The 14,940-nt window shown below is 42.3% G+C and overlaps 1 protein-coding gene across 3 annotated transcripts in view; it reads left to right on the top strand.

Moving 5' to 3' along the window:
• The window catches only part of LOC146833087 (venom factor-like), a 777,614-nt gene that overhangs the window by 663,297 nt on the left and 99,377 nt on the right, over positions 1-14,940 (top strand). For all 3 annotated transcript variants that reach the window (XM_085600726.1, XM_085600724.1, XM_085600725.1), the window contains one exon: positions 159-249. In XM_085600726.1, coding sequence (XP_085456852.1) covers positions 159-249 — 91 coding nt within the window. The remainder of the gene's footprint in view (positions 1-158; positions 250-14,940) is intronic.

Raw genomic sequence — 14,940 nt, 5'->3', positions numbered from 1 at the left:
TTTTTAAAATACAATACTCCAAACATCTTTCTTAAGCTAAAGTGTATTGGAGACAATGATATTTATTACAGTTTTATACATTTAGGATTTTTTTCTCTTCTTTAGCTTGATTAATGCAGCACCAACACCCTATCTCTCTCTGTATCTTGTTCCTGTAGGTGGTAACTATATACAATGCCATGGTTGCAGAGAAGGACCTCACCTGTAAGAACTTTAACTTGAGTGTGATAGTTCAACTTGACAATTATGGTAAGTCTCTATCTGCTCTTTTATTTCTTCTAGAAGGCAGGTTATCTAAATGCCCAGAGATCTTTCACAGAAGCAGAAACATCTGCTACGACAATATTTCTAACAATCATTGTCAAAGTCAATATGTTTTACCTATGCAATACCTACTGGCGTTGTCAATGTTTTTCAAAGATATTTCACAGCAGAGCAGGCTGCTGTGAAACATCTTTCAAAAATATTAACAAAGCCAAATACTTCTGTGCAAGCTATTTGGCTTTGGTAAACAAAGCACTATGGAGCGGCCAGCATTGACCATGCCCAAATCACTTTGTTTTTATTTACTTTAAGCCATCTTGCACAGTAGCTCGCACTGCGGTGCATTATGCCTTAAACAGCAGAGAGGGCTGGGGTGGCAAGCAACAAGGTAGAGGAGACAAAGAATGTGTAGCGGTTAAAGAGAAAAACAGCAGGAGGGGCTGTTTTAAAAAGAATAGACGTCTGGAGGAGATCAGGTTAAAAAAAGATCGGGTGGGGGTGCAGGAGCGTTGACACCACGGATGACCCAATGAAAAGTGGGAGGAGGTTGAAGGGGAAGGTTAACCCCACAAACAGTGGGAAGAAGATAGGAGTGAGGAGAGGGACTTCAGAGGTATGCACTCTCTAAGAATGCATGTTGAAAAGATAACAAAGAGTATGTTCAGGAGTCTGCAGCCAGTGGAAGGACACTAACCACAGGAAGCTATACTTGGTCCATGCTCCACAACAGGGGCAAAGACTGAAGCTCATGAGGAAGCCAGAGGAGAGGAGGCACTGACCAATAGGAAGCAAGGAAATGAGTGACGTGGGAGCCAACTTATGGTAAGTAAAGATAAGTAACAAGTGGGCTCTAAGCCCCTTTAAGATATTTTTTTCTTTGCAAGTAATTTCACAAGCACAATGCAAGTGCTCTGCAGGCGAAACCTAAAAAGGAGGCACTGAGGCACATATTTATACCATGCTGCTCCTTAATTCTATTAAGAGTTTCACATAGGGTGATATAAGACAACATTTCAATATGTTTTGATAGTTGGAGTTGTGAGTGTTCTGTCTGCTCCCTATCCCTGTCTGATTTCTATTGCTGAAGTGGAGGAATAAAAACAAAACATACACACTTACTTTTGTACAACTGAAATAAATATAGAATACATTCTGCAAAAATAATTTTGGAAAAATTCCTACTTTGCAAGCAAACAGTTAAAAAGTGTCTCATATTCGCAAATGTGTTCAAGTGAGAATGATTGTTATTGTTATTTTTATGGTCTGTCTATGTTGAAGTATTATTGTTAGTCTAATTTAGGCTGCCCAAAACTATGAAATGATAATTACAGTATATACCAGTACACCTTCCTTAATCCATGGTTTATGTTTAACTCTATCACAGTTCTAAATCAGCTGGGACAAGCAAGTGAATCATGGACGCTGCTAACTCCCCTTCAAAGATTTTAGTAAATCCAGGCAAAATGAAATTCATCCATTTGACGCATCCACTCTCTTTTGAAGGTGGTACCAGAATATCATAGTCAGAATATAGTCTGAAATAAAAATTGTGACCAGAGAGCATGGTGAGCTGATGATGATGAGGATGATGATGATGATGAACTGAAGTGCAATGCCCCCTCTCCCTTGCCACCTCAGACGCCGGGATCGGGGCATGCAGGCGATCGCGCTGGATGTTGGCTGGATGTCAGCGGCTTGCTCCCTGCGGTTAGCGCGGTCATGATGATTTGCTCACTGAGGGCCAGACGGCGGTTCAAAACCAAGGGGTAGAGTCAAATGGGATAATCTCCCCAGCGTGGGTCCTAGGAGTTTCTGGAGGGCTGTGAGCAGTGTAGAGCCATCTGGGAGCTGCTGGGATTAATTACAACTTCAAGAGAGGCCTGCTTTCTCCCTGGCACTTCTTGGATATTAGGGGCATTTACAGTTAGAAGCAGGATTTCCATCTGAAATGCTCATCAGGTTTCTCACAAGTGGGTAAGTGCGTGTGCTCTGTTTAAATATATGTATCTCTTTTTGAAGGATAGCAGCACTACCTGATAGAGGGTCTCTGGGGGAGGCCATAATAGTGCCTTTTTGCATTGCTATGAAAATATTTGATATAATTACAAAAGTGGATTTGCTTGAAGGGCCAAATTAAGGGATCCAAGAGGTTTTTGGGACTGGAGAGTATTAAAAATGCAAACGCATCCCAAGGCCTCTGGCTCCACAACAATGACACATTTCAAGATATCTGCTCCAACCCAACAGGCTAAGAAAAAGGTAGGGCAAGCCACAGCACAAGCTATTTGCCGAGGCAACAGCAACATTCACCTGCTTTTTCCTCTGAGGGCAAACAAATGGTATTTCAACCATTGGCAGTCCCTATCAAGCAAGCTATAGCCCTCCCCCGAATAATGAGACATTTCTAGGCAGCTTTCCTTCCATAATGTAATGGGGTGCCACGTCTATGTTAAATCTCATCCTGGAGGAAATACAGGACTTGAAAGCCTCACAAACCATGGAGACCGCTGCCTTATATTGATGTCTAAATAAAATAGAGGAGACCATGGTCCAGATCCCAGAGAGATTAAGAGAGTCAGAAGGAAGGCTCTCTCAGATAGAAGATGAAGTAGTTAGTCTACAGGAAAAGTCAGCCACTTTCCAGAAACAGAAATCTTTGATTGAATACAAACTGGAAGAGCTGGAAAATAACTCAAGGCACAATAATCTGCGCATTGTTGGGGTCCAGGAAGGACTGGAGGGCCAGAAAACGCTTCAGTGTGTAAACACCTTCACTAAAAAATATGTCCTCCTGGAATACCCCAGTGATCTCACACTGACAAGAGCTCACTGAATACCCATGCATTTGCCTCCAAATTCCAAATATCCACGCACAATCTTGGTCAATTTAGGAAACTACAGGGTGAAGGAGTTAGTCCTATCTAAAGCTATCAAAGAAAAACAGTTTAGTACCCTGAAATCTCTCTCTGTCATATATTTTCTGCCATGTCCGCCTCAGCAGCAAGGAGGAGGAAAGAATTTGTAAAGATGCTTCATTTCTTTAAGGCGTAAGGTACACAGGCAATGATTGCACAGCAGTCGAAGCTGAAGGTGCTGGTAAAGGGCTGGTTCCACGTTTTCTGCGATGTCTCGGAGGCTCAATGACTATTACAACAAATATCAGAGAAGTAGCAAGCAAGGAATGTTTGAGCAGAAAGGTGAACTATGGGGGATTCTGATAGACCAAAATCGGGGAACCTCGTTGATAATATGCGACTCTCTAGGACTAAACGTTGACTGCCAGGGCCATGGTTTTATTGGTTTATCTTTATAAATTTTAATAAAAATTATAAAGTTTATTAAAAAAGTTTAAAAAGTTGAGGAGCCTTATTTAGATAACTTTATTAGAGAGGGGTAGGGAGGCTAGCGACATTGGAACAAGGGTGTTTATGTCTTCTTTTTTCATTTCCCTTTTTCCTTCTTTTTTCTTTTACTGATGTCGTGGGGGGTAAGTGTGGGCCGATTAATCTGGGCATAAGACCAGGTGCCAGATTTTTTAGGGAGGGAAACATGTCAGGTGTGAGTGGGATGGCTCTTTACTCACCACATCTTAGAGGTGGGGGTGATGCTGGGGTGAGAGGGGGCAAATGTTTGGTGGAGGGGCGGAGTGAAAGGAATGAAAAATATGGATCCTGGTCCGTAATTATTTAATTTAGGCAGTAAGAAAGGTAGATTAGAATGTTAGGCTGGCCTGAGGGGAGCCTCAATCAGCAGTGAGGGCCTATCCATTTTATTAGTTCATGGCAGGAGTTAGAAGCCTGAAGGTTATGTCTCTTAATGCAAATGGACTGAAGAATGTTAAGAAACTTCGGGCAATAGAAAGCTGGGTTTTGTCCCAGAATTCTGCAGTGATCCTGGTCCAGGAGATGCATATCCCAGCTGGTAAACTGTCTGGAATCTCGATATTCAAACATTGGACAATTTATAGAGGGTTTTCATCTGCCCAAGCCGCCCATCACGGTACGGCTATTTCCTTGTCAAAATGGGCAAGTGAAAAAGTGTTTAACAGCGATAGCGATGCAGAGGGTCATTGGTGCTGGGTTAGTTGTCCGATAGGGTCACAACCTTTTGCATTTGCTAGCTTTTATGCCCCAGTGGAAGATAATATTACTCCATATGTGAATTTATTTCAGTCACTTATGCAAAACACGGGGGGATTGATTATCGGTGGGGATTTTAATTTACTGCAGTATCCAAGGTTGGATTCCTCAGTTAAGGCTAAAAAAAAAAAACAAGACCAAAATCCTTTAGAATTATTAGGAACTTTCAGAATATCCTCACTTTAACTGACCCCTGGCGGACAGCACGCTCTACAGAAATTGCATATACCTGTTTTTTGGGGAGGTTTAGTATCTCCTCTCGCATAGATTTTTTTAAAATCTATAGCGCTCTTACTCATAAATCTCAAACTACTATGCCTAATGGATTCTCCAATCAAGTAATGATTAACCTCGAGCTCAACGTGACAAAATCCCCGCAGAGCCCAAGACAATGGGTGTTAAATAAGCAATACCTACATGAGGAAGGTTGGGCACAAATTCTTAAAGAAGAGATTAGGGAATTTTTGACGATTAATGATAAGACCGACCACATCAGAGGGTATTGTTTGGGACTCCATGAAGGCATTTATTAGTGGAAGGATAATAAGTAAGGGTGCAGAGAATAGCCTCAAAGCTAAAAAGCAAAAACAGATTTTAGAAGAAAATGTACAACAGAGCTATGCCAGGTTCTGCAGAAGTCATCCAGGGCTAATAAAAAGCATTCGACACTGCCAGACAGGCGATGAGTAAAATGTATTATGCCAAATATGCTGCAATTACCCGGATTTAGTCACAAAAGGTTTATGAAGAAAGTAACTTTACTGGTACATTTTTAGTACGGCAGGCACAGTAAACAGGCAGCCAAGAATCGGGTAAATGCTTTGAAATGCCCAACTACCGGAATAGTATATAGGGAATAAGAGAAGGTGAGAGAACGTATGTAATATCATTATAGACAGATTTATTCACAGAATCAGTCAATTGATATACTTTCTGTGGAATTATTTTAGTAGATTGTGATATCCCAGTTTTAACTAGAGAGGACGGAGTTGATATGTCTCTACCCTTCTCTAGGGAGGAATTGATGGAGATTATTATGAATCTGCCTAATGGGAAACCATGTGGCCCGGATGGATTCCCAGGAGAATTTTTTACTTTTCTCTGAAGTTTTTGCTAATCCTTTTTTATCTCTAGCTGATAGATTGTTACAGGGAGATAACATACCATCTTCTGTTTTTTGAAGGGGAATGTGGTAAGCTTTCTGAAGAAAGACAAGGCGGCTGAAGATCTAAATTTTTACCGACCCATCGCATTGCTAAACACTGACTATAAGATAGTTACAAAGCTACTTGCAAATAGATTCAATCTAATAGCTGCAAGACTGATCCATCTAGATCTGAACAGCTTTTTAGCGGGCAGGCAGCTGGGAACAAACACTCATTATTTGGCAGAAGCTCTGGATTACTTTGCTGTGAATAAAATACAAGCTTTGGTGTTCCTGCTAGACGCGGAAAAGCTTTTGACCTCGTGGTCTGGGAAGCGTTATTTAAAATCTTGACCAGATTTGGTATTCCATCCCAGATCACAAGGCTTATATATAATATGTATTGTAAAGCGGAAGCAGGTATTATCATTAATTCATTTGAAGTGGGGCTAAAAAAGGTATTGCAGGGCATAAGACAGGGGTATCCACTATCCCCTATTTATTTGTCTTCTTCATTGAGCCATTAGCTAGAGGAATCCAATCAAATAAATGTATTCAGCCTCCACTCCCACAAATGGATAAGATACAATTAAATGCTGACAATATCATTGCAATCCTTGATAGTCAGAAGGAGACTCAAAAAAAGCTTTTTGAGATTTTCGCTCAATATGAAGCACTAGGTGGGTATAGAATTAAGAAGAGGAAGACAGAAATAATACTCTGTGGGTGCACTTCAGAGGTTCTACTCTCAACCAAAGCGCTATTTGGGGATAAGGCTTGTGGTATTATCTAGTACCTTGGTACATTCCTCTCCCCCTCCCTTTCGCTCGCTTGGCTTGTGCCATGCTTTTGTTATCAACATTCCACAGCTGACTGGAACCTGTGGTGGTGGAAGGTTGAATAAAGAAGACTTCAGCACTTACCTGTGTAGCATTGTCTTTTCAACGGTTCTCTTCTAAGATCGATGATCTGTACGACCATAATTTCTCTCCCCTTCTCATAAAGGTAAAGAATTTATTTTCTCTGTGGATTTCTCTTCCTTTGACTATCCTAAGGAGAGTATCCCTAATCAAAATATCGGTTCTCCCATTATTTAATGTTTTATTCCCGGCCATCCCGAGTGTGTTAACTACCTCATTTTTTAAAACTGTTGAGTCCATGTTTTTATCTTTTATCTGGCAAAAAAAAAACACCCAGAATTGCATTGAGCACTTTATATGAACCAAGGGAGATTGGAGGATTGCCACACCCCATTCTTAGAAATTACTACTATGCCTATGTTGCACAATTTATGTCTAGGTTAAATACAAAGACACACTAACGACGACCAAGTTGCCTAAACAAGTACATTGTAAGAGTTTGATCTCGTTCTTTTGGAAACGCGGAGATCTCTATAGAAGATACTCCATGCCCCAGATTAATGCGACAACTCCCTTGGATGCTTTGGATATGGGTTCAGGGGGGTAGCTCTCACCCAAAATTGTTCAAAGATGGAGTAAAGCAGGATATCGGAAGATTTCGGACTTCATTTTGAAAGACAGATGGCAAAACCTAGGGGAAGTAAGAAATTGTATACAGGATGACTTTCTCCTCTCTGGCTCATTTCAAATAGTTAATAAAGTTCTGTCGAATTTGGATTTAGGCCAGATTCTTAGTAGCAGAGAGGTGGCATCTGCCCTAAATGAGGGTGGGGTTTAAAAAAGGAGAAGGGAATGGAGAAGAATGCTTGTAGTATGTAAAGGTCTTGGTCCCTCTCAAAAAACAATTATAAAATGGGACAAGTATGAAGGCCTTGAAATGACAAGTAAGATGTGGAAGGAAGTCAATATATCGAATTTTAGCGTGTTAAGAGGAGCCAATTGGCGTTGGATGCTTTTTTTCTCTAAATGGCTCCTATATAGAATGCCAGCTTTTTTAACAGGTATTAACCCGGCCCTCCTGGGAAATTGTGCCCGGTGTATAGGGCATTCTCCGGCAAACTGGATGCATGTCATTAGCCACTGTTGAACCATATAGGGATTTTGGATTGAAAAATGTTAGCATCTTGTTGGATTTTGGAGGGTCAATCTGGCTCCAACTATTTGGCTGAGAGTCCTGGGTTATGACCCAGCACTGGGCTTGTATAATAGGTGGGTAAAACTAGTATATATTGCAACAGCTGTGGCTCAATCTCTTTTACTTCAAAATTGGTGAACTCAGATAATTCCCTCAATGAAGGATTGGTTGCAAAGAATGAGATGAGTAAGAAATAGTGAATAGTTATATGCAATACGAATTGGAGAAGTTAGAAAGTTTGAGAATCTCTGGGGACAATATTTTCAATCTGAGGAGGTGGGAGCGACATGAAAGGGATTGATTAAACCGCCCCAGGTTACCTTCCTTACCTTATTGTAGGCATTGTATGAGCTATTTTTCCTCCTTTTATTTGATTTAAGTCAACTGCATTAAGAGATTTAGAGGTTTTATAGTATTTTTTTCTATGATGAAATTCTTCTATTATAAGGTGCTGCACCCTGTGTATTTATTCGATTTCTTTAATATGAAAATATATTTGTGTTAAAGACTCCTATGTGCAATCTATGATGAACATATACCGCAACTTATATTTATGATATTGCAATACCTGGATCCTACTAAAAAAAAATATATATAATATATATATAAAAGAAGTCAATAATAGAAAATCTACACCAATAGATGATAGTTCTCTGTACGATATGCAGACATAAAATCCCTTTGTGACAGTCATTGGTAAGCCAATGTTGCAGTCTTGTGCCTAGTTATGGTTCCCTGCAGTCATCTCAATGTAGCTATTTTGCTGTCTTGGGCCGTCTAGCTAGTGTAATAGAAGCCACCTGAAATATGCATCGCACCTTTATACCCCCCCCATGAACCTGGATTGTGGGTAGACCTAGAAGTATTGGGATTGCTAACTTGTACTGGTGCTCATGCAGCTGTTACTGCAACACGTTGCAGCTGGGGCTCGGAATGTGATACTGAAGGCCATACACCGTACTGCCAGGATGGTGATGAAAGTGAGGCACTGGGACACGAGCAACCACTATAGAAAGTGGTGCGATGGCTTGCAGTGGCTACAAGCATACTACCTACACCACTCTTATTCTGCAGTGGTAAACTGGTGCCAGACACCTACACATCTTGATCAAAAACTTAGGCATTGATTACAAATTGCACTTGCCTAAGTCCCTTAATTACCTGGTAAAGAATCACTGCTTTGGCGCTGGAATACAGATTAACATACTAGGCCTGGAATTAACACTTTATCGTGTGTGCAGTCTTTGTTCAGGGTCTGTTTACCTATAGAAGTTCCTCTTGCTTTCAGAACTTCTGTGCGGAAACACAAGGGGAGACTCTGGGTGTGAGGTTGCACCTGGTGAACCTAGAATCAGATGGGGTGTTATCTGCCCCGGAACAGAGCTCCACCCAACATGTAATCGCTGTTTGGGATCTTACACCCAGACACTGCAAACAGACTTTTCAAAGCCAAATTGAGACTACAAGAGACCATTCTCAGACAACTATCATGACCAATTTATCAAATATGCTCCCCAACGCCCACACCAAGACAGGGCTATTAAAACTTTAGAAAACTAAATACTGTTATTTTTCCAGCAAACAAACAAGTGAGGAACTTAGCAAAAGCAGGCGTACATTTCACTAAAAATGTGTCATCCATGCAATTCTACTTCAAAGGTACATTGTAAGTTTTTCTACCTTAAAAGCGACACATGAACACGGAAAAGCAGAGACTATAAGAACATCTACATAAAAATACAGACTGCCAACATCTCGACTATACTTGAATAACTATCTACAAAACTTTGGCATGTACTTAAACACAGTGTCAAACGGTTTCCTCCAGATGTGCTACAATGTTTGTAGTTAGAATATTAGATACATCATTTCCTATAATAGATGGAAGATGAGTATGATGTATTTAGGAATTAAAAACGGGTCAAGCGTTTTGTAGGGAAACCAATATTTACTGAAGCTTGAGTGATTGGCCTGTTTTATTTTTAAATAAATGTTTTTACTTTCTAGAGTTTTAATTACCTTATTTTTGTATTTTGTTTTACAAAACACTTCAGCCACTTGAGACTGGTGTGACAGTAAATTTTAGGGCATGAAACACAGCGGGAAATTGGGAACCTTGTCAATTGCATGTCCTTCCTTTTATGAGCTGTAAAATAGATTTTTAAAAGTACTGCTGGATGTGCATCTCATAAGATAAACAAGCGTTGGCTAAGCCAATAGGTCTGTGTTTAATGTAAGAGGCAGATACTTCAGAGTGAGGACAGAGAGGGCTATAGTTGTAAAGAAGTCCCTTATGCAGTTCGCTGAAAGGAATGGAATGGAGGCTGTACGATACATTAGAAGAATCAATAGCATTAGTTGACAGTTGAAAACTCCTTCAGTTTAGCCAAGATATGATTGACAAATCTCAAGTCAATGGCTAAAATACATTATTGAAATGTGCCATAGAAACTCAAAACCCAATAGTTGACAGATGGGTTTCTACTTCATAAACTCACACCAGCGTTTGTATCTTGCATAGTTACCATTATGCCATTTGAAACAAGAACTTTGTATCTCAAGTTCAGGTTGGGTATTCTGTTAGTTGGAATGTTTAATAGTAAATTGAATCATAATGGAGATAAACTACCCCCTTGTTCATCTTGTAAGGACAGAATAGAGGATAATGATCACTTGCTGTTTTTTGTGTCCTATATAGAAGAGAGTAACATCTCTTTTTCTTGGTGGACATTTTTGCTACTATGCAATTTTAACACAATGTCTCAGACTCCACTCCTGGATACTCTTTCGGCTCAGCGTTCAAAGACTAGAAGTCTGAACCATTCCGGATCCAATCTTTCCCTTATCAACATTAGGAGTTTATTGCATGGCACCTGCCAAGGTTCTTGTGGGGGGCAGGGAGGTCATTTTGCGTATGTTTGTGAAATAAAAGTTCCAACAGCCTTCTGCTTGAGCGTTCGTCATTTCTCTAGTGTTGGTCAATATTTTGTCCTGGCTTGACCTGGAACACACACAGAAGTTAGGGGCCAAGGTATTAAGGTGGTCACAAATTGATAGAAAACGTTAAAGAAAAAGTGTTGTTGGAATATATTGTTCCAGGGGTATCTTCCTTATTTAGAAATGTTCCCCTCACACACCCTTGTGGGTGTCATGCGTCATCATTGGGAATTTTGCTCCTTGTGGGGCCGGCGCTGCAATGCCCCATGGGCCCCGCGAAAGGGCTCTTTGTTGCAGATCTTTTCTTATTTCAGCCATGACAGTGCATGCGGGTGTGTGGGGTATAATGTGTAAGGTGCAGAGTGTGATCTTAAAATTACCTAAAGGAGATAAAATGTTATTCAGAGACCCTTCGGTAAGGTTAAAAACTAAGATGCAGTAGTGTGCGCAAAGTTATAATACGCTACTACTCAGTGAGTGGGTTGTAGTAAACTATCGTGGTTTCACTATTCAGGTCAACATGTTTCACACTATGTTGGTTCAGTACTGGATCCCTAGCATATCTTCAGGACCAAAAAATATGTTCACTACCCCTGAATTAGGGTGGGTATCTAGAGTCTTATTATACTCAATCCCTGGTAGTGATACAGTAGATCCTAGGTATCAATGTCATGCTCACCCCAGTACGAATCTATACATCAACCTGGAGGAAAGAAGAAAGATATAGGGAAAGGACTTAAAATATCCAAACAATCAACGTTTTATTGCGGACAGCACATATGATACACGTATGGTCTCTGTATATCATCGTATCATGCAGTGCCATGCTGTGTTGTCCGAGCTTTAAGTTAGCTCTTCTATTGGTGAGTGCCAGCAGTGCCTAAATCACTCATGAAATCACTGTGTGACAGCAAACGTTATTAAAAAATATAGATTAGAACTACACAAACAGGAACTCTCAACATACAGTGCTATTATTACAGATAAAAATGCATTGTCATTACTGACTCCCATGAGGTATTTGAATTTCTTACCCCTACTCATAGGCCATAATGTGCCCTAAGTAAAGGCAGGGGACCGCAAGATTATTGTGGTTTCTGTAAAAGAATAATATCAAAGGCGGAGGTGGTCAATGAATAGTTTCACCTATTGCGTACTCACGTGTCGCTTTCTCCTCCTTGATCAATATCATACTCACAGTTCCATGCGCTGTCAGCAGCCCATCACCTAGCCCTCCTCCTGCCTGCCTGCAGATGAAGTGAATGTCCGAAAGGGACTTGGGTAAGTACAGAGAGCCCGGTTAATGAAGCTCACCTGCATCAGAGACCCTGTGCATCAAAGCATTGTGGCTACATGTGAGACCAAGGTGGTTGGGTCATATGGTGGCGGCCATCTTGGAGAGGCTCTGTTATCTGTAGAAGATGTTCTAAGGAGTTAACGTGAATTGGTAGCAGCCATCTTGAGATGATCAAAGGGGTCTCATGTTGTTACGGAGCTCCCTTTAATCTGTGGACTCTAAAATTTCTGAAGTTATATAAGGACATTATTTGTTAATTTACTACATGGTCGGCATATCTCCAATAGTAACCATTATGCAATTGTTATGGATGATCTTGTGACAATCTTGATATTATGTGTATATTGAGATGGGTTCCATGTAATACTGGTTTGACTATTACCAGTAAGCTGGATTGATCTGATGTCTAGACAGGGGTGGTCAGAACCTAGGTTTGAATACAATCCGGCGTAGTATATGGTCAAGCTAATAAACGTGACTATGGTGCTCGGGCATATAGTGGCAGCCATGTTGAAGTAGTTGGGAGAATCTTAAATCAATCCGGGTATTAGTTGATAGGGGATGGTGTCCAATTGTAGTCTATGGTAGTCATGTGAGGGGACCTCTTCAATATTATTGATGTTTTTTGATTGTCAAACTACCCTCAAAAAATGGCTATGGTATCTGAACCTATGTAGTCTATGGTAGTCATGTGATGTAAGCCCTCCAGTATTTTCTGGTATAGTATGGCAGGCTATCCTAAATAAGGGAAATTGTTATGGTATCTGAACCTAGGTGGTCGGGACCTCCAATAGCTGCCATGTCATTTACTCATTAAAAATGCTCATGATCGCAAAAGGAGTCCATGATGGTACAGAGCTGCCTTATCTGCATAGGGGATCTGTTGCCTTACCTGCCTTGCCGCTGTTCCTGGGGCCCTGACGCTGCGTGTCTCCCCTGCTGCCGCTATCCTCCATCGTGCGGCTACAGCAGGGGGAGACTACAGCTCCCAGCTTGCTTAGCGGGCACCTGACGCATTCCACGCACCCGGAGGCGCTGAAAAGTCGGAGGCTCCCTCGGTGGAGCGGGGGTCATTATCAGAGCTGCCTTATCTGCATAGGGGATCTGTTGCCTTACCTGCCTTGCCACTGTTCCTGGGGCCCTGACGCTGCGTGTCTCCCCTGCTGCCGCTATCCTCCATCGCGCGGCTACAGCAGGGGGAGACTACAGCTCCCAGCTTGCTTAGCAGGCACCTGACGCCTTCCACGCGCCCGGAGGCGCTGAAAAGTCGGAGGCTTCCTCCGCGTCGCGGGACGTGCGCGGGCGGAGCCGGACGAAGCCCGGACAAAGGGCGGTCCGTCTGTGTCCGTCAGGGGCCGGAAGAGGCCGGGCTGGGGCACTCCCCTAGGTTGTTCCCGCTAATTTGCTGAGGAGTGGGACTCTATCGTAAGGTGTCGCGATATCTTGTGTGGTGCCTGAACGCTGATTTGCCCTGTTGTCTCTCCCAACGTTGTTGTCCCTGCTCCTGAATGGGTAAGAGAAAGCTAGCCGAAAGTTCTGGGGGATCAGGGGGATCAGGGGGTAATAGCTCTTTGCCCAAAGTGCGGAAACTCAGGAAGACTCGACGTGCAGCTAAGCAGCCCGACCCGGAGGGGGCTTTGGCTCGTATTGGCGACCTGGTGGGGGAGTGCGAGGCTATTTTGGGATCCGAGCAGCTATCGGCGGCTGATAGTCAGGCTGGAGCTACATCCTCTGCTGACTTTCGACATGTTGACCCTATTCCAGCACCTACTGTGCCGGAAATGTTTCGTTGCAAGGCCACTTCAAGAGTTTCTAAGGGGGCCAGTAAAGTGGTTGTGCCTGAGGGTTTGGCTGTTGGGGATAGCTCTCTATTGTCTCCTGCAGTCGACACTGTGAACATTGTTCCTACTGTTCCTTGTTTCAATAGGTTCTCCCCTCTGACGAACCAGCAGGATGTTTTCAATGTGGTTTTACCTGAACCTTTGACGTGTTCCCCCAAAGCTCTAGTAGGTAATTCTAATGAGTTTTCTGATAACCCCTTAAATGATCTTATAAAAATGGTTAAATTACTGAGGGAGGAAATTGGTTTATTGAAGACAGTGATAGAGACTCTGTCTAATAAAGTAGGGTTGTGTTCTGTTGTCCCATGCCCTGCCCCTGGTATTAGTACAATTACCCCCTCTCCTGTTCCAGCAAATCTATTAGGTACACAGGCTAATAGCCCGGGGCTCTCTAAACCCCGTCCTAAAGGTAATGTTACCTATAGTGATGCTGTTAAGGCTGGTATGAACCAAACTTCGGTTCGTTCAATAGTTAATTCTAAAAGTACTTTACAGGATAGAACAAATTGTACAAAGAGGCTGGGCGTGGGAAGTGACTTTGTCAAACTTGACCAGGGTTCCCTGGTGGGCCGGGGTGTTTGTAATGTTCATCCTAAGGGTAATGCCATTGACTGCCTCAAAATTTTTTTTATGACCAACGTCCCTAAACTGTCAATAAACAGTGACAAAGAGTCTCCTGAGTCGCTGACAAATAAGGCGATCCATTGGCTGAGACATGTTAGGGGATGTCGTTCAGTCATTAGGGAAGATATCTCCAGAGCCATTAGACTTTCTTCACCTAGGGTCTCTGTTGATTGCATTGAATTAACTCTTAAAATCAACTACCTTGCAGAAAATCTTCTTTCCTTGGAGTTTAGATCTAGTCCCCCGGATGGTTCTTCTATCCAATTACGAAGATACTCCGCACATGATCTAGGGGGGACAAAGTGTGGGCAATGGAGTGACAGGGAGGTGGATGGTTCATCTCTGGATAACATCGACTGACTACATAACGAGGGGGGTGCTGGTCCCTGGGACAGTGGTGTGAGGGTGATGGATATTGAGTACCAGGAGTCCATTATGGCTGGCCCTAGTATTGACTCCTACTCTATCCCCGTTCACCAAGTGGTTAAAGCCTCCAGCAGCTGCCATTCTACCTCTGCCCCTGAATTATGGCAGGGGCTTGATCCATCCGCCAGTGGTTTTCTATCAGACCCGCAACTTACCATCTCTGAAACTGTCGGTCACTCCCTGGCTGGTGGCTCTTTATATTCTTGGAATATT

The sequence above is a fragment of the Triturus cristatus genome, chromosome 4_2, assembly GCF_964204655.1.
Source record: "Triturus cristatus chromosome 4_2, aTriCri1.1, whole genome shotgun sequence".
Taxonomy (NCBI): Eukaryota; Metazoa; Chordata; class Amphibia; order Caudata; family Salamandridae; genus Triturus; species Triturus cristatus.
Note: the sequence above shows the minus strand (reverse complement) of the source record. Positions and strands in the feature narration are given on the sequence as shown.